General features: G+C 39.8%; 1 protein-coding gene across 2 annotated transcripts in view; it reads left to right on the top strand.

Moving 5' to 3' along the window:
• igsf21a (immunoglobin superfamily, member 21a) overlaps positions 1-25,199 on the top strand; it is a 176,657-nt gene that overhangs the window by 47,162 nt on the left and 104,296 nt on the right. For both annotated transcript variants that reach the window (XM_031871720.1, XM_031871718.1), the window contains exon 2: positions 12,927-13,039. In XM_031871720.1, coding sequence (XP_031727580.1) covers positions 12,927-13,039 — 113 coding nt within the window. The remainder of the gene's footprint in view (positions 1-12,926; positions 13,040-25,199) is intronic.

The following is a 25,199-nucleotide window of genomic DNA, read 5'->3' as shown; positions in this document are numbered from 1 at the left end:
GGGGGGGGGGGGGGGGGGGGGGGGGAGGGGGGGGCGGGGGGGGGGGGCTGGCAGTCCTTTAATCCTCAGCGCACAGCTGATAAATCGGCATGCAAGTTTCATTTTTTATCCCCTTACCAGTTTGCTTGGCTCTTGCGTGATGAACAAGCCACCACTGGCCTTTAAGGCCTTTTTTGATATCCCACCATGGCTTACGCCCCTCTGCACTGGACCAGACTGGTGTTGAGGAACTAGGCTAACAGGTAAATGGTCACAGAGTCCATGTAGCTTTCGGGCAGACAGACAGAGTCATCGGATCATTGGGAAGAGGACAGCAGTCCAGTCACAATGTATCTAGGTTCTCTTCTTTTGTCTGGACTACAATGGATAAAGAAAACCTACAGCTTGAGGTTGATACGTTCAACAAAAAGGTTAGACGCTCCAGCAGGTTCTCTTTCGGTGATCACTTTTATTCTCTTTCTATGTCCCAATGCATTGCCTTGAATCTTCCCACGCTTATGTGCTCATGTGGCACTCTTTGAACTTCCAGCCTACATATACAGTAGATATGCATTTCTGTAGCCCTTCAACTGTGTTTCTCTTCTGCCATCCCCACTGCAGCTGAATTTTTTTTCTCAAAAAGTAGAATGACTCCTCTTTTGAGAAGAACTTTTTTTTATAGTCAGTTTTTGACTATAAAAAACTGACTATTTCCTTGCACTCACTCCTACTTTCATTAAGAAGACTGGGCCTCAAGGCTGTCTGATGATTGTGTGAGCATAGATTGAAGATTATGCACTCCAGCAACATGACGCTGCAGCCCTCAAATGAATTTAGCGAGATGACAGGATTTCTTTTTTTCTGCCTTGCGTACCATTGTCTGATTTGAAGACGGAAAAAACGTACTTTGCCGTGAGCAAAACAAACGAGGATACAACAGCAGCGAGAGTCCTTTTGAAGGCCACTCGATTTAATAGAAATACTGTATGTAATACAATACCAGAAATAAGCTGAGCCACCGGCACAACAATGCAGGTTGTGTTTGTCACGCAAACCCAATACACTCAATTGTCAATATCTTAATTGAGGTCACTGTTTCTTCCTTATTTTTCTCCCCTTTTTGAACATCAAGGAAAACTGGGTTCCCTCTTTTTGCCTCAACCCAAAATGGTTTGAGTAAAAAAAACAGAAAAAATGCTGCCTTTGGGAGATTGTGTTTCTGAAGTGGTTGAGTGAGGCTTCAAAGTGGAGAAAAACAAGACCAAACGAGTGCAAAGATGTTGTGAATAGTCGCTGAAACAACATGAAACGGCCTTCTTGTAACTGCAGCAATTCCGCTATGATAAATTGACTCTGCAGTTTATGTTCCCTGCATGCTGGATGCGTTCCTCAAATCTACCCGTTTGACATTCAGAATGGCCATTTCTCCACACTGCCCCCGTCTCCTCCCTCGTTTCCTGCCATTGCTCATGACCTGTGGTGATGCAGGGGTCTACAGATTGAATGCACAAACAGTGATTGATACCCTCGTGAGTCTCTCTCTGGGTTACCGGGACAACTTGCCTCCTTGGTAACAGCATCATGACTTCTTTGAGGCCTTTATTAATACGGTACCAGGGTCCTGTTTAACTTATTGAAAACATAGGTATTATGTTTAATATTTAATATTATGTTTAATATTTCCAAGGCTCTGTAACATGTCATTCCTCTGAGCTCTAGTATTGTTTGTTGTGTTTATTTATTATTTATTAATGGGAAAATACAAACAAATTGCCAGGCAGCAAATTTTGTAGATTGTTTTTTACAGGAGCTGATGCATTCAATATAATGTATAAATTGTGATATTTTTTGTGATATTTATCGATCTGTGTATCTGGCCATCTGTTATTGGGTGTGTTCAGTTATCTTTACAGGGTTCGATTAGTGTTTTAGACCTTCAGAGTCACAGCATGTTGGTCGCTCCTCACTTTGCGACAGACCTTCAAAGACCTGTTTGAGGGTTCAGATTTGACTTTGAGGTTCAGGTAACACTTAGATTTAGGTTAGGGTTACGTTAAGGGATGGGATCAGTCATTTAGCTGTGATAGTTAACATTTGGGTAAGGGGCTAGGGAATGCATTATGTCAATGAATGTCCTCACAAAGATAGAAGTACAAGGTTGTGTGTGTGTGTTTTTGTGCTAAATATTGGACTCCCGCTCTGCTCTAAATGTGTTTACTTCATGTGAAACCACCAAACTCTTTGTGCCAGACACTTCTATGGAAACAAGAATAGAATCATAAAATCCTAATTCAAAAATGACTTGTTTGAGCGGTTGAGGCAGGATTTGGGAGCATATTGTGTGTTTCTACTGCAGGTGTCCACTTCATTATTCAGGCACAATGAATATTTCTGAGCAGAGCAGACACTTTGGCCACTTCACGCTTCACTTCCTGTCTGCAGCTGATTCACTTACTCCAGATATGCTGGATAGAACATTATGAGTAATCCCCATAACAGTTACCAGTTACTTCATGCTGAAGTGTTGTTCTCTGTGATTCAAGGAACCGTTTCCACATGACTGTTTCATTTTACACTTACTCCAAGTTTGTCCGAATCCCTGTGAAATTCTTTCAATCACCAAACACAAAGTGAATTTGTCTCTCCAGTTGCCCTTCCAAATTCAAGAGAACAGTCTTATGACAAGTTTATTTCAGAAAGGCTACACAACCCAAGTATTTCACCAACAAACAATTGCATCGTCAGCTCAATAAAAGCAACATTTACCTCATTAGCTCCTATAGACCCCGCTGCTGACTGTTCCTTGGTGTGTCACCCTGCAGCACTGTGCCAGAGGGCTCTGTTTGCTCACTGGTGCTGTGTGCTCCATCCAGATTGTCCTATGTTGAAGGTTCAGGTTGTTCTTCAAACAAACCGTTTTTTTATTCAGCGCAGAGTTGCTGAGTCGCAGCTCTGGTGGCTCACCCACTCTTTCTGTTGAGAGGAACATCAGTGCCTGGATTGTACTGGCATTGCGATAGGCAGACAATGTCTGACACTAAAATCTTGCTTCACGAGTACATCATTTGCATTCCCAAAAAAAGGCCATAAAGGGGGCACAGAAGTTGAAGGGCCTGTTATAAAAATGTATTATCATGTCCGAAAACATTTTCATGGATTCCCCGAATAATATCTTTCCTCATACTTGTAGATGCCTGACTTTTTGAGTGCAGACGTTTTTCAAAAAGCAGAGCTACTGCCCTCTCTCAGCAGAAATTGGTTGATTTCTCCCTCAATTACTGAGATTGGCAGCCAAAGAACAATGATAGCAGATCATATCCAGCTGCAGTAATGAAGCGAGACGGCAGATGGATCTATATTTAGCTGGCAAGAAAGATGCAGGTTTGCAATATCCTCTCGACAACTAAAATGCATCTCACACTGACATGTCAGAACTTTTGCTTTATTCTCATAAAGTTTACCAGATATGTCATTATAATGAATGTATCCAGGCAGAGAGAGGGAGAGCATCATTTTACAGCATCATTGGGTTTGTGTGCACTGGAAGCACTTAGACTGAAGGAAGACCGTACGACTTTGACAAATACAAGTGATATTTTTATCTATTTTACAGTTTTGCACTAGAAATCATACATGTAACCCGATGACTTTTACGTTCTACTGCCGTTGTTGGCATAAAGGCCACAAACTGAAATTACCACATATTGTCACACCATCAAATATGCCTGAAAACCTAGCTCCATGATAAAATATAGTACTCTGGCGATGCAAGCAGAATGCTGTATTGGTCTTACCTACTTGTGTCCTGTCTGCCATACACTCCAGGAATGTGAATAAACAAATGCATGGTAAATCTCCACACTTATTATATCAGGCATTACAAGTCTCCAGAGGAAACACACAAGCTAATGGGACAGTTATCCTTGCACATACAAGTTCCCAGTTGGATAATCTACACCAGACGTGGCCGTGTGTGTCATTTTTCCTGATGGTGTGGCCATGGAAGGTCTGGCAGTCCGAATCCCCGGGGGCCACTTGCATGCTACAGCAGCGGTCATCCTCTGTCTTTATTACTGAAGCCTTATGTGGCTTATGCTGTTCAACTAAAGCTTTGTATCTCCCAAAAGCGTGTCTTTTAATGTATTCAAGGGGGGGTGGCTTGTTTCCCTTTTGGCGTATTTTTATTTTTAATTAGATGTTGGGTTTTTAACAGGATCCATGGCTCTGAGGGTCTCGACACTCACTCAGCAGATAAACGTATAGCTTCAAATCAAGTCAAGAAAAGATCCAATTAGTTTGGCACTACTACTTGATGAGTACAGGGCTATAAAATAAAGAGTTGGATTCATTGCTTTCTAGTTGGCCATCTAACAGCGACAATGACGTACAAGCCGCCGCATCTGACTAACTCCATGTGGGAAGGCTGGCTGCATTTACTCTCTGGCTCCAGCTCTTTTCCACAATGACATGATAATTCCACATGCCTAAGGCCCTTCAGAGTGAGCACCCACTGATAGGGTTCCTTGTGATTGCTACCCACTATAGCTGTACGGGCTTGTGGGAGGGCAGTGGATTACAATGGACGGGCGCTGACACTCTTGAAGCTGAAGCCTGTCATTAAACAGTAAATCACTCTGATTGAAAAACGCATCAGCTCCTGCAGCTTCCTGTTTACAAAAGAAGTCCTTCTCCACTGGTGCAGAGTTCTTGGACAAAATGAATCAACAAGGAGTCATCCACATTCTCCTTTCAACTGAACGCCTCCTGAGCTCAGTTTGCATGTACAGTCACAAATCACTACCTGAGATGTGTTGGCTTTGTTGAACGTGTAGCGTTCATTCATCCAGGGTGATTGTTGATACTGTTATTTTGTTGAGGGATATACAGTGAACTAGAAGAGAGCACTCAGTAGAGTTCAGAGCTTTGCTACCTGTGACATACAAGTAGCAAATAATGCTTAATGCTTCCTCTGAAGCAGAAACCTTCAGTCCTGCTGTGTGTTTGGTTCCTTGCCTCTGTTAGCCCCATTAGCTGTCAGCCCTGTTAGACAATCTGCTGCCCACCGGCTGCTAACAGCTAACTAGCCTGCCTCCTACCGTCACGAGAAGTCGCGCTCCGTTGTAGTCAGTGTGGTGTTCAGTTTGTCATTCGGCGTATTCGAACTTGACAGAGACTAAATCAAACCCTTTTGGTTAATCTTTTCACCGTTCAAACAATCACCAACTCTGGTTTGGTCAAAATATATACATAATAACTGAGTTAGATGTGAAATACGCTGGCTGTAGACACATGTTGGTGCTTGCTGTTTCTCTCTCTCTCTCTTCCTGCTGCACAGCTGCTGACAGCTCCTGTTCTTCAAAGGCAGACCATTGAATTAGCAAAATAAAATGACAAAAATCAAATCGTAAATTGTATAAACACCAACCAGCGATACGACCCAGTGGCTGCCAACAGCTAACTACGCTAGCTGTCCTCTGTGGTGGAAAATAATCGTTTTAACCTCCCTGTGAGAAATAACCGAGATAAGAAAACAATTAAATATAAAAAACATATTTATTGAACAGACACTAATAATAATTCAGCTGAATGGATAGAGCTCTTTTCCCACAGATGGTTCGTAGGTCTAACAACAAGGAATAGTTTAACAGAGTATATATGCACATTATCTCGTCTTCCCCCCCCTCGCAGATGTCCTCCTCTGCCTGCCGATGCATCCACCGAGGCCAGGTTCCCAGCCTTGGTATTGTTTTTGTGGGAAGAGGGTTAAGTGGTGAAATCAGGATGACGTCATAGCAAACCATACATGATATGCCTTAGATATAACATTTATTATTTGGGTTTAAATGAGTCTAGTTGGCGTATATGCAGGTTTAAGCGATACTAGTTATATCTAAAAGAACAATATGATACATTTCCACAACATCCTCCTACCGACATATGAAGACGAGCTCATTAGTAGTCAGTCCTCAGTTGTAATCAGTGCTCAGAAGTAGTCAGCACGATCCTGGGACAACACAACACCGTTCGTCTCGAGCCCTGTTTTAGACAACCACTGATGAAGAATCCGAACTGAAGCAGTTGTTGATCACTTGCAGCCCACACTGGCCGGTTAAGAGTGGTGAAGAGTCGGCACTCAATGACAGTAAAAACATTTAAAATGCTGTCAAAAAGAGGTCCTTGATCATACAGACATGAATGAGCACAACAAAACAATATTACACTGCGGTGTCACGCAGTAGGCTTTGTGAGATTATGTGTGCACAGACGGACAGACGGACACATGATCTGCTGGCAGAGAGGATGATTACTCTTTATTTTTTAACACCTTCAATCTAAGTAGAGTAGTTAATTCAGCACTACAATTGTTAAATAAGTAAGTAACTATCTGGATTGTTAACAGGAATAGATCCCATAATTTCGTGTAAATTATTGGTTGATTTTGTTCATGTAGCCTGAAATAATCCAATTGAAGCCACAAGAAAATGTAAATTTCTTTACAACCCTGTTTTGGTAGTTGAGGCCATCATTTTTGGTTTGGACACCATGATATTTGTGAGATTTGAGGATGCAGCAACACAGGTAGATACAGCTTTACAACAGAGACCAATAAGGCAACACAAGCTGTCAAAGCAATCGCCTATGTGCCTGCTCCGAGCACTCCGCTTGTAAAGCTCTGACTACTAGAGACGCCACATGGCCACATCTCAGCGATGAAGCAACAATGTTAGCAATGAAGGACAAACATAACAAGAATAAGGTCAACGGTTGAAAAAGAGATGGATTTTACTTTAAAATAAAAGTGTGATTTATTTTTGTATTTTCAAACAGCACATAAAAGTAGAGAAGTTTGTATGCATTTCATCTTTTCAATCGGTCGGTAGTTGACTTCCATCAGACGTTTGGTATTTCCACCTGTCACAGTTGTCATTTATGAGGGAAAGCACTCACTTTTGATGTGCTGCACGACAAACAGAGCCCTGGCTGTTTCTCAGGCGGTTTTGAAATGCAGCAAATTCAAAAGAACATCCTGCTATGGTCGGCTCAGAAACCTTACTGTTCCTAACGTTTTTTTAACCATTTAACCGGACCCGACGATAAGACCATAAATCAAGCCTTTCAGAAGTGACTTTTTGGCTCCAATCATCCTTATTAACTTCTATTCATGTTCTAAGAAATAAAAGGATGAGGCAGTAAAGGTACTTCTATGATGTCAGAGCTTTAATAGCCACTAAGTTCCACACTTAGTGAATATCTTTTATGAGTAATAATGTGAAAAAGATATATAATGTGTTCCATTTACATAATATATACCCCTGTTTGCCTTAGGAGCTATACTTTTTCGTGGGGGCGGGGGGGCGACAGAACATTGATTAAATGCAAAGATTACAAATGCTGAGGTTATTGCTGCTGGAACATTAAAAGCAGTAATATGTCGGCTATCGTCCCGTCCATTTAATAGCTCACCACTCGCTCACTTGCCTTAAGCTCCTGCCTTCAAATAAGTCTCCTGGCTTTAGCTGAATTTATTGACTACCGCATGTGTCCACATTGCTGGACTTTAGTGGACACACTTTTTGTACTTGGCACATTACATGTGTTTAATTGCAGATGTTGTATACAACGCTGCCAAAATGATTTGTCTTGCTGAAAGACATGAACAAAAAATACGTATGCAGTGCTTCATTGGAGCCATGGTATCCTGTCTTGGTGATAGCAAAAGCAACTAAACATGAGGTATTATATGTATCCCATGTCCGTGCTATCATATACTCACACGTCACTTGACTTTTTCTGGAACTGATGATTTGTTTTTAATAAAATAAATGTGTTTGAGACACGACACAGCTGTTTGTTTGTACCGCTCGAAGGCACAGATGAGGAAGAGAGCTGAGAAACGCAGCCATCATGTTTGCTCATACATTTGGTTGCACTGACATCTAAGCAAAAGGTAGGCCACCGCCATAAATCACAGTGCACAATAATGGGCACATTTTGGGCCGGTCCATCATTGGCTGTGTTTTGTTTTCTCATTGCATCTTGGCAAATTGCTGTTATTAATGGGAGAAAGCATAGTATGCAGCCCTCATTAGATGTTGTTCCAACAGCGCCTCTGATGGATTAAGACAAGCCAGATGCAACCAGCTAATACGAGCCAATTAAATGCCATGCACTCTCTGGCCACTCTGCACTTGCTTATGTGCTCGTACAAGGATGTGCAAGCATTCAGCTTCCTGGCCAAATGGATTTTAGTTTCGAGACAAGCAGATTTATTTCAAAGATTTGCTGCGGAACCGTATGCTTACCCTTACATTCCATGATAATAAATTATGTCCCTTTTAAAATCACTTGGTTTCTCTGAGGAGGCTGAACATTTCCCTTTGATCGAGGAAGTTGCAAATCTTCAACCACATTTTTTTTTTCTAATCTCTCCCCTCAGTAATTGGAGCTATTTGTGACACAAGCTGTTGGTTCTACCCGCGACGCGAGAGTCACCCACTGTGTTTGGGAGTGTTAAGATTTCAAGGCAGAGCGTCTGATTCATGCAGAAGAAGCTCGTGGGTAGGTGGCTGTGAAGCACTGCGTGAATATACCTGAGGCTTCCTTCGAATGCAGGGCTCATAACAGAGGGAGTATCGATATTGTGCAGCGTTAGCATGAAAACAGGATGTAAGTCTCACTGTCTGTTGAGTTTAAGCTCAGCTAAACCGAAGGTGTTCACGGTGCCAGACATTACTTGTTAGAGCTTACTGGTTATATCCAGCCTGACACCCAAGTAATGTTTCCTCGTAGTGTTGTCTATTAAATGAATACACATTCTTTAAAAAAAGAGAAAAAAAAGAAAACACTGCTTTATGGATTGCTCTTTTCATTGATTCAAAGCAGAATCACTTCTCCCCTGACAGTTAGACGACACATTGAAGTCAAATAAAAGCCGTGAAGACAAGTTTCAAGCATTTATTCAGTCAGTACATTGATACATAAAGTACATAGTACATAAATTAAAGCGATCTGACTAAATTAAAGCTGTTGTTTGATGGTTTTGTTTTACTGCGGCTTGCAACATGAAGGAAAATAAATGTGGCCTTTTTCCTTTTTGATCAAAATTTAAATATGTTGGAATCAAAGCAACGTGTTAGAGTGCGATAAACAACGGAGGGATTGTGCCGTGTGATTTATATTTAATTAAAGGCGGCATCACTGTTGGTTGGAAAAACTAATAACCTGCCATATTGTTTGTGAGCGCTCGCACAGATTAAATGTAGATTTTTCAAGATTTTGAGTTGACGAGGGCTAATTGGAGACTTTGTGTGTCCACTCAGAGCCGATACTCCTCTGGGGCAGCTGTCTAAATGATCACAAGTGTTGAATTATCTCCGTTGGGTGATGACATACGTAAACACTTGCAGAGTGTTGATTTTTGCTGCGCGAATGTGGCCCACATTAGCCCATTTTTTTAACAAGGGCGTCAGGCATAACAAGAGATATTTGCTTGTTGGAAGACTTTCAACAGAGACTTGGCAAATAAAAAGTGCCACATTTATGAAGTCATATGGTTGGCATTCGATGGATATTGAATTGCCTCGTGTCTTGGTATGTGCAGCCTGCAACTGCTCCAGTTTCTCATAGGGATTATTTGAAATGTGAACTTCCCTGGCATGAGTGCATAACCCATGTAATTTGCTCTTTTAAAAACTCCTCATCCCTCCCCACACGCTCCGGAGCATTTTGCTGTCATTGGCCATGCTATACTTCCCTCTGTGCCACATAGTCAATGAATTGTTCACAATTAATCCCCGCAACCACACAACAAGACCACCAAGCAATGACTTGCTATGTTACAGAATGTTGAATTATTTTTTATAAGTGCAAGAAATGTACAATTCATACAGTGGATAGCACATCTAGAATTTGGATGAAATATTTTACAACCTATAACTACATATAACCTGCACTAGGCAAGGCACACGTTGGTCTCCTTAACCCTGTATTCCACAGAGGCAGTTTTTTAACTTGTGAAATACATGTCCTTCCACCTCTCTGGAAAACTCACACAGACATTTACAATGCCAGGCTGCTCCTCTTGTGGGTTCGTCGTAAGTGGTTGGGATTTGCTCTAAGAGCATCAGCTCTGTGTTAATGACATGCAGTCGGTGGAAAGGTTTATTCATTCAATTTGACTCTAGAGAGAAGATCTCTTCTGCCTGCTGATTAAATTAAGATTCTTTAATAAGCATATCTAGGTGCGCTGACATGAGAGACATTCTGATCTAGTGTCTACTAAGCCAGATACCCGAAAACTCTTTATTAAAAGGCAAGTGACTCTGAATTCTGCAGCGTAATGCATTTCTCTTTCAGTCGCGTCGTTTGGTGCTGATTATTCCCCTCTGCTCTGCCACACAAATCCACAGCTGTATTGTCAAGTCATGTTCTAAAATGTGCACTTTTGTATTTGCTGTACATTCAGTTTGTAATGCATATTTATTTTTTTCTTTTATTAGCTTCTTATTCACCATGAAAATCCTACACGAGGTAAAAAAGACAACATAGATTCTTGCACAGACAAACGTTTTCAAAGTGGCAATACTTCAAATTTCAGTCCGAGTTGATTCACTATTTATATTTGAGTGAGAAAGAGTAAAGTCCCTTTGTTGATACATGAGCTCCAAGTTATAATGAAAATCTTCAAGATTGCCACTTTAACGCTAACTTTATACATATCACCATTGCCTTGCAAAAAAATGTAATAAATAAACAATAACACTCAGAAGTTAAGTAAAAAAAAACAAAACAATTATATACAAATTAAATACAATTTCAATTAAATACAAAAAAATATATTACATTTTCCGACACATGCTAATTTGTATATAGGTCTTCTTACATGCTATTGAAGTGACACATATCTATGTAAGAAAATGGGTATTTGAAAGAGAACCAATGAGGACATCCCGGGCCTCTACAGTGGATACCCACGCTTTATGAATTACAACTAATGATCTTTCTATGACGGCAATATCGCTAAAATGATTCAACCATTATTTTATGGATGGAGGCTCAGAGGGAGAACCATAAGTGTATAATGGTCATCTTAGCGGCAGTTAAACAAATATGATTTGGGTTAACCTGATGTTATCACGGAGGACGGAGTCGCCATTTAGTAATAATAATTTTGGCTTGTTTAGGAAGCTATGTATACTTTTGGATTATTATGTAATGTGTTGAACCACAATGTTCCCACTGCAACCTAACAAGTAATGGTGAAAGTAATGCAGAAGTAGTGTAGCTAGCAATGCATGACTCTACACAGACAGTAATAATATAAAATAACGTATTACTTTTAAATGAAAGCAACTTGTAATGCAACATGTTACATTCTGAAAGTAACTTGCTCAACACTGGTTATGTGATCATGATTGACTCTGGTGCCTGTCATACCAAATTATAGGAGTTCAGCCTGTGTTGTCAGCAGCACTCCCATGTTTAGTTGGTCATTTGCCTCGAGTTAGAACTGTATTGCAAACCAAGGCTACATCGGTCTTTACCTCTAGTTGTCCTTTCTTTCTTTGCAGTGATCGCTTCTCGATGTTCTGTGAGACACTGGTGCCCTCATAGTAGTGTATGTTCTTTTACCAACACAATTATTGGTCATGAGGTCCTTTTATACCCGGCTTTATACTTTTACAGTCATATCCATCTGTTTCACAAGATCCAATGCCCTCATTAAATACTGAATGTGTTGAAACAAGCTATTATGTTAGGCAGAGGGTTGCTGTCTGTCAGTGGAAGTCGGCCCACGCAGCATCGCTGGCTCACTCTGCTCGCCAGGGTGGTAGCATTATGAAACAATGCCCTTTTCACTTGTATGTAAAATAGATGGATAAAATGTATGCATGTTTGGCCATACATTGAGCACCCCCAGATGTTAGGTTATGCATTGCCTCCACTTGAATGTATCCATCATACCGTCTTCATGTGATGGCCCCTTCACTTCGTGTCTGTTGTCTATTTGTATGGGTGATTTGCTGTTCTGTATTCATGACTATAATCACAAAAGTCTGAATTATTTGACAATAAGAAAGCTGCAGGTAGTGTACTGCATGGCACTTATTCAAAAGTGTATTCTCTGATTTTGCATACAAATTATGGTATTGCCAAAATCAATGGCAGCATTACCCTTTAAAATACATTTTCATACAAGCATTTTTGTATCCGACATTTCACACGTTCTTTATATTTACTGACAATGAAAAACATTATTTACAACAATTGTTAGAATATTGATGCTGTTCAAATGCCTTTTCTCTGGGATGTGTATTGACTGTGCATGTTCATCCAAGGCCAAACAACTTGAGCTTAAACAGCACATGCAGGATGAATTCTATAGAAATGCCAGAAGCAGCTATGTTAAACATTCAATCATGCAGATCCCACACAGTAGTCTGTTTCAAGGAAGATGGATTTTGAATTTGACAAAACAGAATACATATAACTGCTTATTGTTGAGAAATAACTGCTATAAGAGCTGCCATGGTGCATAGTGTTCAAGGTAGAGATTAGAGAAAGGGTTGCACTGTAATTCTGGTTTTGTTTGTTTCAATCTCAACAAATTGTGAAAAGTGAACACTCTTAGCCCCTTAAGTAACTGCAACTGAAGTGCTATTTACCAAGATACTTAACCCCCATGTGGGACAGTGCTGCTTGTGTAATTGCATAAAGATGAATCATGGCATTATTCCAAAAGAGAAGGCAGACTCAGTCAGTCAATCTTTGGCTTTTTTTGTAATGATTCATATTCTGTAAATTCATGACTGCTTTATTGCTGTTGTTTAACATTTACCTTAGCAGCAAAGAAAAACAGCAGCAACATGTATCTTGTTTAAGCAAAGTGTTTTTACGGTATACGACTGTAATTAAACTCTTTTCCACTGTTTTGTTTTGTTTTCCAGGATATTTGACAGTTACCATAGAGCCCCTGCCTCCTGTTGTCGTGGGAGAGACTGTTACTCTCAAGTGTAACTTCAAAACTGACGGAAGGCTTCGAGAGATTGTTTGGTACAGGGTGAGTAAATCCGTCTACACTTTCAATGCCAATAAGCACTAGATTCTCTCTCGAGCATCTGAGGAGGTCAATGCCAATCATCATATCACAGTTGTACTGCTGGGTCAGGAGCAACACCATGCACATTCAAACTGGAAACAAGCTATTATCTCGGCCAGCTGTATGGGAGGGATCACTGCCTGTTTCTTGGGAATTTGATTTCTCAATCTGCTGGTCATCACCATCATTTCCTAATAGTTCACAGCTGGCGACTCAACTGTTATTAAAATCCCAGTTGGTGTACTACACTGCCTAACTGCTGCCAATAATTAGATGGCTGCTGGAGGAGAAAAAATACAACAACACAAAGCCCTTTGTATGTCCAAGACAGAGGTAATTTGGTCCTCAAAGCTGGCATGTTTCAAAGTGTTGTTTGAAAGTAAAGATTGGTTCAACAAATCTGCAAATTCTTGCAGTTGGCAGAAGATACATTTCTTTCGCTTCAAGAGAGACACTGAAAAGCACTTGAATTGGAAAGCAGTAGCAGCTCCCGCTGTCACACCCTTTTCTTACCATTTGATTTTGCCACAAACTCCACAATAACTCTTGAGTGCTGTACAGATTTGCTTTGACTCTTCACCAAGTTGTTTGTGAAGTCGCTGGGTGATGATTGGATTTGTATAATGTTGATACAGACAAACTGTAGAGCCTGGAATGCTATCAACCAAGCCAACAGTAGGTATTCCATGAAATGCATTATCGCTCTGTCTTCTGTGCACAGCACGCAGACAGAGACATTGTGCAAGGGTGGCTTTGCTTATGAGAATATACTATAAAGTGTTGTGGTGTGTAATGATTTCCAGAACAATAGATGTGGCTCAGAGGAGCTCTCCATCGACTTTACACATGAACTACAGTCTGCTTATCATGCTGAGAAGTATTCAGCCTAAAACCAGTTGTATATCTTCGGAGGAAGCTTTCCAAGGTCTGAAAAGGAATCCTGTTTTCCCGATAAGGTGCTATTGACTTGGATTGAAAATGTAGGATGCTGCATTTCTAACTGTTCTTTTTTTACGTCTCTTCTGCATCTCACGCCATTGGAAGTGCAATGAAATCATTATTGAAAACGATATCATGTGCAATATTAGTTTTTCGACATTGGGCAATTTTAGTTTCCCACATCATGCTCAATATTACTTACATACCTTTATATTTTTGTTGTTACTTTTATTGCTATTCTATTTTGACGTTAATATTGTTATATACTTTATCGTTATTACTCTGTTGTGGCTTTTATTCTTATGTTGTAATTTTTAGCAATAAGATAAAAGGTTCTATCTTTTCTTTTCTTATCAATCATTGAGTAAAAAATATTAATTTGTCCACCACAAGGCTGGAGGGAATTTCAAAAAAGCCTACCAAAAAGACAAAATCATTTCTACAACTCACTGTTATGTATTTTATAGTATTCTGTTACCACCTTAGTGGAAAGCTCTCTGCAGCATTATCAACTGATCGCACGTCTTCACCGCAAAAACAAGAAGCCTACGTCAACAAAAAGGGGAAATGATGTATAATTGTAACGCCACATGTTTGAGGTCCTCACCATGTTGGGTCACTGACCAATCAACCGGCCCAGGAAAACCTTCCAATGGCCTGTTGCCAGTTTGCAATCTTTACTGGTGAATCCTGCGACAATAATTGCTAATTATTCAAACGGCATTAGATAATTGTGAATGTACATTCACCTTGGTTTCACCCTCCACTCTGTGCTGGAACGCCGTTCATTAAGGAGAGAGCAGCAGTAATGCAGAAACCGTGTCTTCTGCTTTTCACTTTTATTTCTGTGAAATAAAACAATGTCTCTGGACTCATCTTAGCAAATGCTGACCTTTTCAAGGTAGGACAAAGAAGAGATTTATGGCACTTTACACATTCACCTTAGCATCATAGATCACTTTCATTGCTTTGACAATTCATTTAATCAGGCAGGGATTGGAGAGTGTTGTTTTGCTCATATTCTATCTATCAGATTTCTGTGGCGCCTATTGATAGCTGTAGTTTAAATAACCGCTGTGAGAATAGAGCTGCTCATATTAAGTGTTCTCGCGAGGAAAGCAAAGAGGTTGTAGCAGAAACTGGCCCCATCTCTCCAGTGGCCACTGCTCCGCACAACCGTTGATCAATTATAAATCAATTACCCACACTTGGCTGCCAACGTGTCTTTAATCTCTGCCTTTTATTTGACTAAATAATGTTGACTTCTCATTTTACCTCCTGTTTATGTGGAACTGGGGTTGATACTCACCTGGGGAATCCTCGTATCTAATCGAAGCCTGGCCAATCAGACAGGGGGGCTGTATCAACTGAATATTTCAGCAAGCGCTCATTTGTGCTGCGAGATCCTGACGTATTCTGTTTGAGGATATTTTAATGCATAACACATCCAGACTGCAGTGAGAATTAGCACGTAGGATGTACTTAAGATAAACCTCCTTTCAGAGAACCTTTCAAGCCTCAAAAGACCTCAAGCATTGTATTCACAACCAGAGATAAAAGTAATGGGTTTGATATGAGCTACACTATGGTTTCTATTATATTAAAGCATTTAGTATTTTCTTTTTTTAGGGAACGTACTAATAGTATAAGTACAGAGTGGAGTGTGAAGGTGTGTGTAGGGGGGGTGTGACACCCTCTCTTTACTTGACCTTTCCATATGATTTGATACCTTGACATACATTTTTCATACCTACTATAGTGATGCAAGGGTTTTTAAATTCAAATTCAGTCCAGAGATTAGAGATTATCTGCACACTTTTTCATAAAATTCTTAATCCCTTGTGTTTCGTTGATATTGTCCATACTCCTTCATTGTTTGGATCTAACAGACCCCTTTGAAATTATAAAAGTGTAAAACCCTATATGTAGAAAATAATTTAAGTATACTGTATATGTTGTTTTTTAAATAATTTGCTCATCAAATACTCAGTTTACTGTTTATTTTGGGTCTAATCTAAATATCGAAAACATTGTTAAAACTATGATGATTCTCCCGTGATGCTCTGCCTGACCCTTTTACTTCTACCTGGCCACCTGAGGCTGCATGCCCATTGAAAGCAAGATGAGAAAAATAAAAAAGTAATTTTTCTCTCAATTCAAAAAGCTAAAAATCAGCTTGAACCTTATGACAAACTGCCAATAACGAGTCAACGAGATGCAGCGGTGAAACTTGTTGTCGGGCTACAGTCGTGGCTGCCAGTGATGGAGACGGAAAAACAAATGTGCCAGCAAAAGCACCTGTGGTTGAAGCCGCCCTTGAAGCAGCTGTACTCTATTTTGAAAGCCAATACAATTCAGTAAATGGGGAATGCCAATTAGATGGTAATCTGCATGAAAAATAAAGAAAAACAAAATCTCCATCTGCTTACAGGGATCAGTTTGACCCAGACAGACGTGATCCTTATAAGAGGTTTCCATTGTATTTCATCAAATAAGGAAATATGTTTTTCTTTAACTTATTTATTCACCAGAAGTCATTGACAGACAAAGAAATATGCAATATGTTGTAGTATAGAGGTCGCTGATCACAGATTTATACATAGAGCATATTCAAATCTATTGTATACAACCCTGTTTTGATGAGATGCATCATTCAAGCCATGCAGTGGAGTATACAATCAAATGTTTCAAATAGGAATGTTTTACCAAATGTAAAAGCTAAATGAATCATTGTCTGCACCTTCACTTTATGCTTGCTACCCTTACCCTGTGATAGTAATCATATGGATAAGATACGGTGGTAGAATAGCAGACAGACAGGGAGTGAGCGTAAGAACGGACTTCGTTAATGCTTGATGTATAACCCTGCAGCTAATGCTTCTAGAGCAAATAAATTAAAGCCTCTCAAGTGTCTACGGTTTTATATTACATGCCACATGAAGGTTTGTAGTGAGTTGTGAATGCTGACAGGCCATGGTTTAGGCTCTATGGATATGTAATGCCTTCAAGCTGTCTATGCTTTAATAGCACACCAAATAGCAATGATGGATCATTTGATAGGCTGGAGCTTATGTGCTGCCTGTTCGGGAGTCAGCACGGTGGCACAATACTCGGGGACAGCTCCTGGAAGACCTGCACACGAGCTCATCTCATGCCGTGCCCGTTTTAATTTATGTCATTCTAATGCATATATACACATGGGACCTCTCCCAGCGGGCGCCCAGTTAAACCACACTGACGGTGGTGGAGCAAGAGGTGTCTGTTAGCTTGCCTGTTGAGTGCAGCTCTGCTGTTCTCCCCTCCTTCCCTCACTCTGCCCATTACAGCGCAGCTCCATCCTCCCGACATAACTCTTGCGGGACCCTCGCTCTCACTGATGCGAGTGTCTTCTCTAAGACACTTCCCTAATTTACCACTGGACCGTCTGCTGGCTGAGCTGGTTTTCTGATGCTCATCTTGTCATTCAGCTGTGTCCACCGCTGTCCATTTCATTATTAGGATTCAAACTCACTGAAATTTATAATCCTGCTCTCTGCTGAATTGAACACCTCTCCCCCCCCCCTCCCACTCCATGTGCTTTGTGGGTACAAGATAACATGAAATAGAGATATGAATAGTGTCCCATGTTCTTCATGTTGACAAACTACAAAATACTCTGCGTGGGTTATTGTGAGCAAGAGCTAGCCAGAAATTCCTGGAATTTGGGCTCCACATTTCAAACTCATCCGTTTGCTCGCTAAATTATACACTTTCTCCAATTATCTACTTATTCACTTGAATTCTAATCATGTTTGTCTTTGGTTGTTTCATTGCGATTTTGACTTTTCGCTGTGGATAGTTTGTTGGTGGATAGTAGGAATATAAGTCAACAGACTCCATATAGGTGCACAATAAGCGTCTTTTTATATTGCCATATTTTAACAAACACTGTGCTTTCAAGTCTAATTAGCTTGTGGAATAGCAGCAACATTAGCTCCCTGCCTGCTTTTGAAATGGCTCACTAACCATGTCTTGAAACCATCATTGTGATCCACGAGGTATACTGTAGGTAAATATGTATTTATGTGACATTATGCTGTGGTAGGGAAAGAAATAGTTATCTTGTCATTTAGGGCTTTTACTTTGAAGAATATGTGATGTTGGGTTTCCTCCCCTATCGTGCGGGTGTGTTGGTATTTGCATTGAAGCAGTAAAAAAATGAATAGTTTATAATGACTAGAAAGGATAATAACCAAAGAGCCGTAAACCTCAATCATCAATTTAATACTTTTGAACGCTTGTCAAATGTTAATGAAACCATCTGCCCCCACAGATTATATTAAGAGCATCAAGTTCAACAGTTAGCTTTATAATGCTACAACGCCTTAGGTAACAGATGTTGATACAAAAATATGAAGCTACAGTTCATATTTAATACTGCTCAAACGACTTAAAAAATATGATTTTCACATTAAAATCATCATAGTAAAGGTATTCACTATTATACTCAACAATCCCACAGTGGATTGGAAGAAGTGGTGTCCATGACATGGGCACAACTCCTGCTACAGTAACAATCCCACAATGCAATCCTTCACATTTTTTAGATGCAAAATTTTAAAGTCGAGCCACACTACACCTGCAAAACAATGAAGACGTATAAATGTCTGAAACCTCAGTTTATTGCTTACGATAGAGCAAACCTTTGAGCATCTATTAGACAGTAGTGAATGAGCGAATCAGCGAGTGATCTTGTGCACGGCCACAGACTATACAAAACATGGAGATAGTCTTCATGATTTTTTTTAGCTCAAATGGCATCGGCCATCACCCTCTTGGCAGATAAGCCTAACTGCCGGCTCTTCCAAAAATGGACAAAGAGGTGATCGAGGTAAAAGGCACCCATCTGTCACTCCAAGCAACCGTGCCCTCGATTATGCCTGTCACTTTAAATCATAATCTAAACATGGAAGTTGTATAAAAAGTCACCCCCTGTACAGTTTTCATGAGTGAGGAACCTTTTTTTGTACCAGGCTATAAGCATGTTCTTTTTCTGCTGTAAAGTTGGGCATTTGAACGTGGGCGTCTTTGGGGATTGACCCGCTTTTGGAGCCAGCCACAAGTGGCCATTTGATGAACTGCAGTTTTTGGCGATTCCACGTTGGCTTCATTTCTCCGCACCAGAAGTTGCTGCTTGGGCATAAAATATCACTACCCGTAATGGGTCATTTTAAAATGTCTCATTCACTCTGAATTTAGCTATTTCATGTTTTTGTTCGTGAGAAAGTAATTTCTATGTATCTTGGATTTAAGTAGATACAAATCTTATGTTTCAAAATGCTGTATCAGCTCACACACATAATGTTCATGCGTCATGAACAGACCACAGTCCTGACGGACTTTGTTGGGGTTCTCATATCCAAATGCTGCATGCAGAGTTCTTCCCTCTCGACATATTACCATTTTTTTTTTAATGGCACAGAAGTGCTGTACGTGTGTTTGCCAGCCGTGTTTGGACACAGGCCAGCTACCTTAGCATGCTTTGAAAGATGTTTAAATTTGGAAATATGAAAGTAGTTCTGTATTGAAAATACTGACCCAACTGTACAGTCTAACTTAAGAAATACTCATTCTGGGATAAAAGTGAGACACTTGGTGCCCACTCAAACTCTGCACCCCCAACTCGTACATCGCCTCTGGTAGTATTTTCCAGATTTACTTGTGGCCCACATTTTGACAAATCCCCCCCAAAAAAAAAAGCTGTTGACAGTGTCAAAGCACAATATAACAGCTGTGCAAAAGGCACATCTCCTGTCACAGTAAGCCAAGCCATATAGCAGCGCATTACAGTACATGCATTACATAAGAGGGCAGTGTGTCTCTGCATTGACTTGTCTTTTTTTGTGGCCACATGTTACCTCCACATTTGATGGCAAAGATATATGTTACCGGATGCTCAAACAAAAAGGTGCAGTGTTTTTATAGCCAGTAATCCTCTTTCTTGACTGTGGCGAGACACAGAAGGCGTCATATGTTAAATCCGAGTTTAAAATCTTCAAGACAGGGTTGCCTGGGCAACTGGGATCTGTGAGTACAGAAGAGAGCTCGCCGAGTGTGTACGCACAGCACACTCCTGTGGGGTTTTGGGTGTCTGACTTCCTGCTGTTTACTCTCCGAGTGTGATTGTGTAGGCTCAAAAATGTCTCGTCTTACTTGTGTTTTATTGAAGTGTTTAGTCATATTGGACTGATGAATGCAGGCTAATGCATAAATTCTGTCTATGTACACCATCTATCTGTCTGTCTTTTTTGTAAGTACCTTAGTTTTTGATTGTGAGAGAAACTGTGGGTAATACTCAATGTTTTACTTACTACTGAAATCAAATCAAGCTCATTCGTCACATACGCACATAATCATGCACAGTACAACGTGTAGTCAAATTATTCTGAGCTTTTGGCTCCAGAAAGCAATTACTGTAAACAATGGAACACCTTTTCTTCCCGATACTGCATGTGTGTCTTGACATGGCGAGAGGCAATAATAACCCTTCACTCTTAAATGTGCCAGCTTTATCTGAAGTGAACAGTTTGTGTGATAATGGATTTCCTTTTGTCTGCTATTAGGGCTCATGCCCAGCGAGTTATTTTGTTAGTGTGCCCTACTTGGCAGTCGAGTTTGTTGTTCTCCTCTAGACTCCTTGTTTGATTGTAGCATCATTAAAACGTCTGAGCGTTCCCCTGCCTTCATCTTGCGTCTGCACTTGGGTTCAACTCCTGATTGTGAGTCCATCAGAAGGAATAGCTTTACACTGTAGCGCCCTTTGAAAGCAGATAACCCCCAACACTTGTCCCACAAACTGGGGGAAAAAAGAAATGAATCTCTGATTGCACTAAAACATAAAAATATGTCAACGTGATTTATTCAGCAACATGTATATGTTGGCAGCAACAGGTACATATCAACATGTTTGTTGTTCTTTTATCTATTTATTTATTAGTTTGCATTTTACAAAATGAGACATTTAGATCCTTTTTCGGTGAAAGAACAATGTGTGTTTCAAGTAAGCCCACTAGAGCCACATGCAGTGTAATGATAATACATTTTGCAATCAACAGCCCAAGTAATTACCTCCTGATGTGGTCATTGTCTTCTCAAGTTTTGTGTCCTCAACCGAATCTAATTTTACTGAGAGGGAACTCACAAGTGAGCTCTTTCCCACGTCGCAGTAATATAGAACGTCAAGTGCTGCATTACAAAGAAAATATTTTTGAGTCCAAATCTCTGAACTATTAGTTTGTGGCTACCGACAGATTGGAATTTCTCATTTATTGAAGCTAATTTCAAGTGTTTTTGCACATGTGTGCATAATAATAAGTACAAGTCATACTCTTCACAACTTCTAAATATTCTATCATGGTTTGAGCCGTCACATGCTAAATTAACCATCCAATTAAATCGGCTAAACATACATATACATGACTTTGCATGAATAGTGAAAGGTACATTTTCAGCACATGTTACACATTGCCACACAAATAAACGTACTGTATACGTACAAATGTGCATATCCCTTTTCTATGTACTACAGTAATGTTCCGGATTGACTTCTTCCAGTACTTTTACCTGTAGTTGAAATTGTAATCCAAAAAGCTCAGCGCGATACACAATAATATTCAGCTGGACATGACTGACACTATTGTATAGTACAGTAAGCAGTCAGAGTAACAAAAAATGGTAGACAAAATAGAGATTTGTATATAAGAAATATTTCCAGGATTGACCGGCATGGTGAAAAAACAACAACATCTAAACATTTTGACCAGTACTGCCCACACGATTACAAAAAAAAAACAACTTTTCATTTTGGTGGCATCGGCCAATTTACTGAGACAATAACTAGGATTCAACGCTTTGAAATTTAAAAGATGTTGAGACCGTTTCAGAAAATGAGCTAATGCGATTAAGAAAATACTAAATATATGTAAAACACATCAAGACCCCCGTCTGTGAAAGACTTCCCTGTCTCAGCAGGGGGACAGCGAACTGACCAATCGGAGAGAACATTGGAAAACACTTGCATTACAATGTTTCAATTCTGAAGATGTTTCCATACCTCTTTTTGTTGGTAAAAAATAGTGTCATGGCCCTTTAAACAGTGGCACAAACCTCTGTCATCTTTATTAGCCTGCTGCTCCATGCCGAATGTAGTGCCCCGAGGGGAATTGGAGATAAGGTGATATGGATCACTGCACAGCAACCTTCCCCTTTGAGAATGCACCCGGGGCAAATAAGCAGCCTGTTATACATTGAATGATAATTACACACTTTGTGTCAGCAAACTACAAGATGAGTCTCTTTTCATCCACAAACTCTAATAGCAACAAAGGGACTGATCAGTGCCGTGCCAGTCTCAGAGCTTGTTCTGCTAATGGCAGAGAATGTGACGACAACAGAACATTCTGTTCCCATGCAGCTAATGGTGAACAATGTCTCCTCATTCAATGCATCTCTCAAAGATCCCCAGGTATCTATCAAAAGCATACTCTGTGTCTAATCAATTTGGTAATTCAACAAATGATTATACGGAAACAAATTATCCACAAGATCTTTTGATTTTTTGGTTAATTTTCTCTCCATGACAATAGGATTTAATACATTATAATAGTTTATACTTTATCATACACGCATCACAGAAGTGTTGCATAGCACATTTATTTCTTTATCTTTTTTTATTGTTTTTACCCATAAATTGGTTACACAACGGTATTAAATGTAATCATAGTGCTTGGATACTGTAAAACAATTGAACATCAGTTTTAAATTAGAAAGATGACAGTTGATTATATGGATCTCAAAATGCTTGCTTCATTATATTTCATTAACAATGGCCATCTGGGAGAAGATTTCAATCTCCAAGTTATTGCTCATGCTTCACTCTTTTTTTTTTTTTAAGCCTTGCTGCAGTTCTTCCAGTTTTCAACATGTCTTGAAATTGCATAATCTCACAACCAGATTTTTTAAATCCATTCTTACAGTCACAGAAGGATCAAACAAGACAGTGATTACTCAGCGATTAGGAGTGGATCAGAGCCTCTTTGTGACATTTGCCTTAGAGGAGGAAGTCATTTTCATGCCAGGAGAGTATTAGCAGTGACCCCTACTCCGCCTCAACGCAACACATTGTGCGGTCGAGGCACAAATGACACAAAACAGTTACTTATGTAGTTCTTTATATGTTTGTTTACTTGTTCAATACTTTGTTTGTATATTTGGATATACTGTGATGAGATATACTTCCAAAGGGGGGAAAACACCCACATACAAACAAATGACATATTGCAAAACCTTGACTGCCTAGTAAATATATCAATTAATTAATTATACTGTACTCAAATACTTTACAGGATAACATTATAATATCATTTTTCATATTTTTCTATGACCAACATATCCCATAAAAAGACCAAAACCAACAATTGATTGAGAAAAGTCACTATCAGGCCCAAGCCTGATAGTGCTGATTCCTCTGTGCCACAGAGCTCCATTGTTCTCCAAAAAGTATTAAAAGTCCATCAGTGAGTCACACTGTTGCACTGGGTGACATGTTCCTTCATTACCATGAACGCGGGCCCTTCAGTGTATTTTGATGTGATCTCACATACAACGTTCTGCTCCTGTAAATACTCACTAGAGCTCCAGTTGTGTATTAATCCACAGCTGAAAATAGTCCCCAAAAAATGCACTGTACTCTGCTGAAAACTACGGTATTCTGCTGATTAATTAATACCGGTAGGAAGCCTTTTTTTTTTTTAATGAAATGATTTATTTGTGACCCATTTTACATGGGTCCATACATGCAATAAAATGTATATATGACACATATGTGTGGACTTCTCTTGTTTTGGACACTGGTGTATAGTGCTTTCAAACTAACACAGGGACTTTATTTCATTGTCAGCCTAATTGACAGTTTTATATATATATTCCAGGTGCAGCAAGAAGACAATTTTATACATTTTTCAGTGTAACATCCGATGTGTTGGTGGAATATACAGAATTTGGTGAGCATTGTAGGCTAAGCATGACTGTAACTGATACTAATTTACCAAAACAAACGCAGGACTTTAACCCAGGAGGCCGCTGTCCCTGCCCTGTGTGAAACTAAAAGTCAATGTTGACTTATTTTGCCACATAAGTGGTTTGTCAAGTGACTCCTTAGTCACAAGAATCGTCAAATTAACGTCAACCACAATCTCTTCATAACCAACTGTTCTTTTTCCATAAACAAAACTTCCTGTGAAGAAGGAAGTTTATATTGAAAAGACAATATGCATGTACAAAACATGTTCTGACACGCTGGCCCTCAGAGTGTAATAGTTTGAAGCCTAGCGCCACTGACCAGGCTGTGGTATTTCAGGAGGTGGTAGTGAGAATGTGTTGGGTTAACGGTACCGTAATTATACTTCAGCTTTTCTTTGCGTACCACTGCAGTAGGTTCATATGGCTCCAGCGACACATCTTGTGCCTTTTGAAAATGACATAATGACATGTGACAACCGTTATACATTTTGCATGTGTTCAACAAGACAAATGTAATATGTGTTGGCCTGTTCCTTCAGCATGATTGCACTCAAATACAACATTAATAGTCCATGATGCAACATCAGTGTGGGTGCAGAAACCATTGAACGTTTTGTAGAAATAGGTCATTACAGCAATATTTGTTGATGTGGTGTGTTTCTTATCAATGCAAGCTTCATAGTAAGTGGACATGAAATTGAAAAAAAAAATTGAATAAATAAAGGGAGACCAAAATGGAACCAAATTATCCTCTGATTGACGCTATCTAAATTAGTCCAGGCTTTGCCGAGAACGGGAAGTTGTTAGATAATATTGATTGCTATCTACAAGTTTAGAAATCCACACTTAGCACAACAGTTATCATCCCTTCATCCATCTTTTCATGCCTGTCTGTATCGTCTTTTCTTTCCATTTAGGGTCATTAGGTGGCCATCCCAACACTCCAGCAGGCATTAAGTGAACGGCATTGAAACACTGTGGGTATGTCACCACTGTATCACAGGGCTAATTGGGGCACCACTTATCAGCACTTAATAAAGACAAGGAGTTAATAAGTACTCATTAGGGTCAATACTTTAGGGTCACATATTCTAAATATTCAACCCCAAATGGAATGAAAACA

This window comes from Anarrhichthys ocellatus, unplaced genomic scaffold (genome assembly GCF_004355925.1).
Source record: "Anarrhichthys ocellatus isolate YVR2014 unplaced genomic scaffold, GSC_Weel_1.0 scaffold60, whole genome shotgun sequence".
In the NCBI taxonomy this organism is placed as follows: domain Eukaryota; kingdom Metazoa; phylum Chordata; class Actinopteri; order Perciformes; family Anarhichadidae; genus Anarrhichthys; species Anarrhichthys ocellatus.
This window is presented reverse-complemented; position numbering and strand designations above follow the sequence as displayed.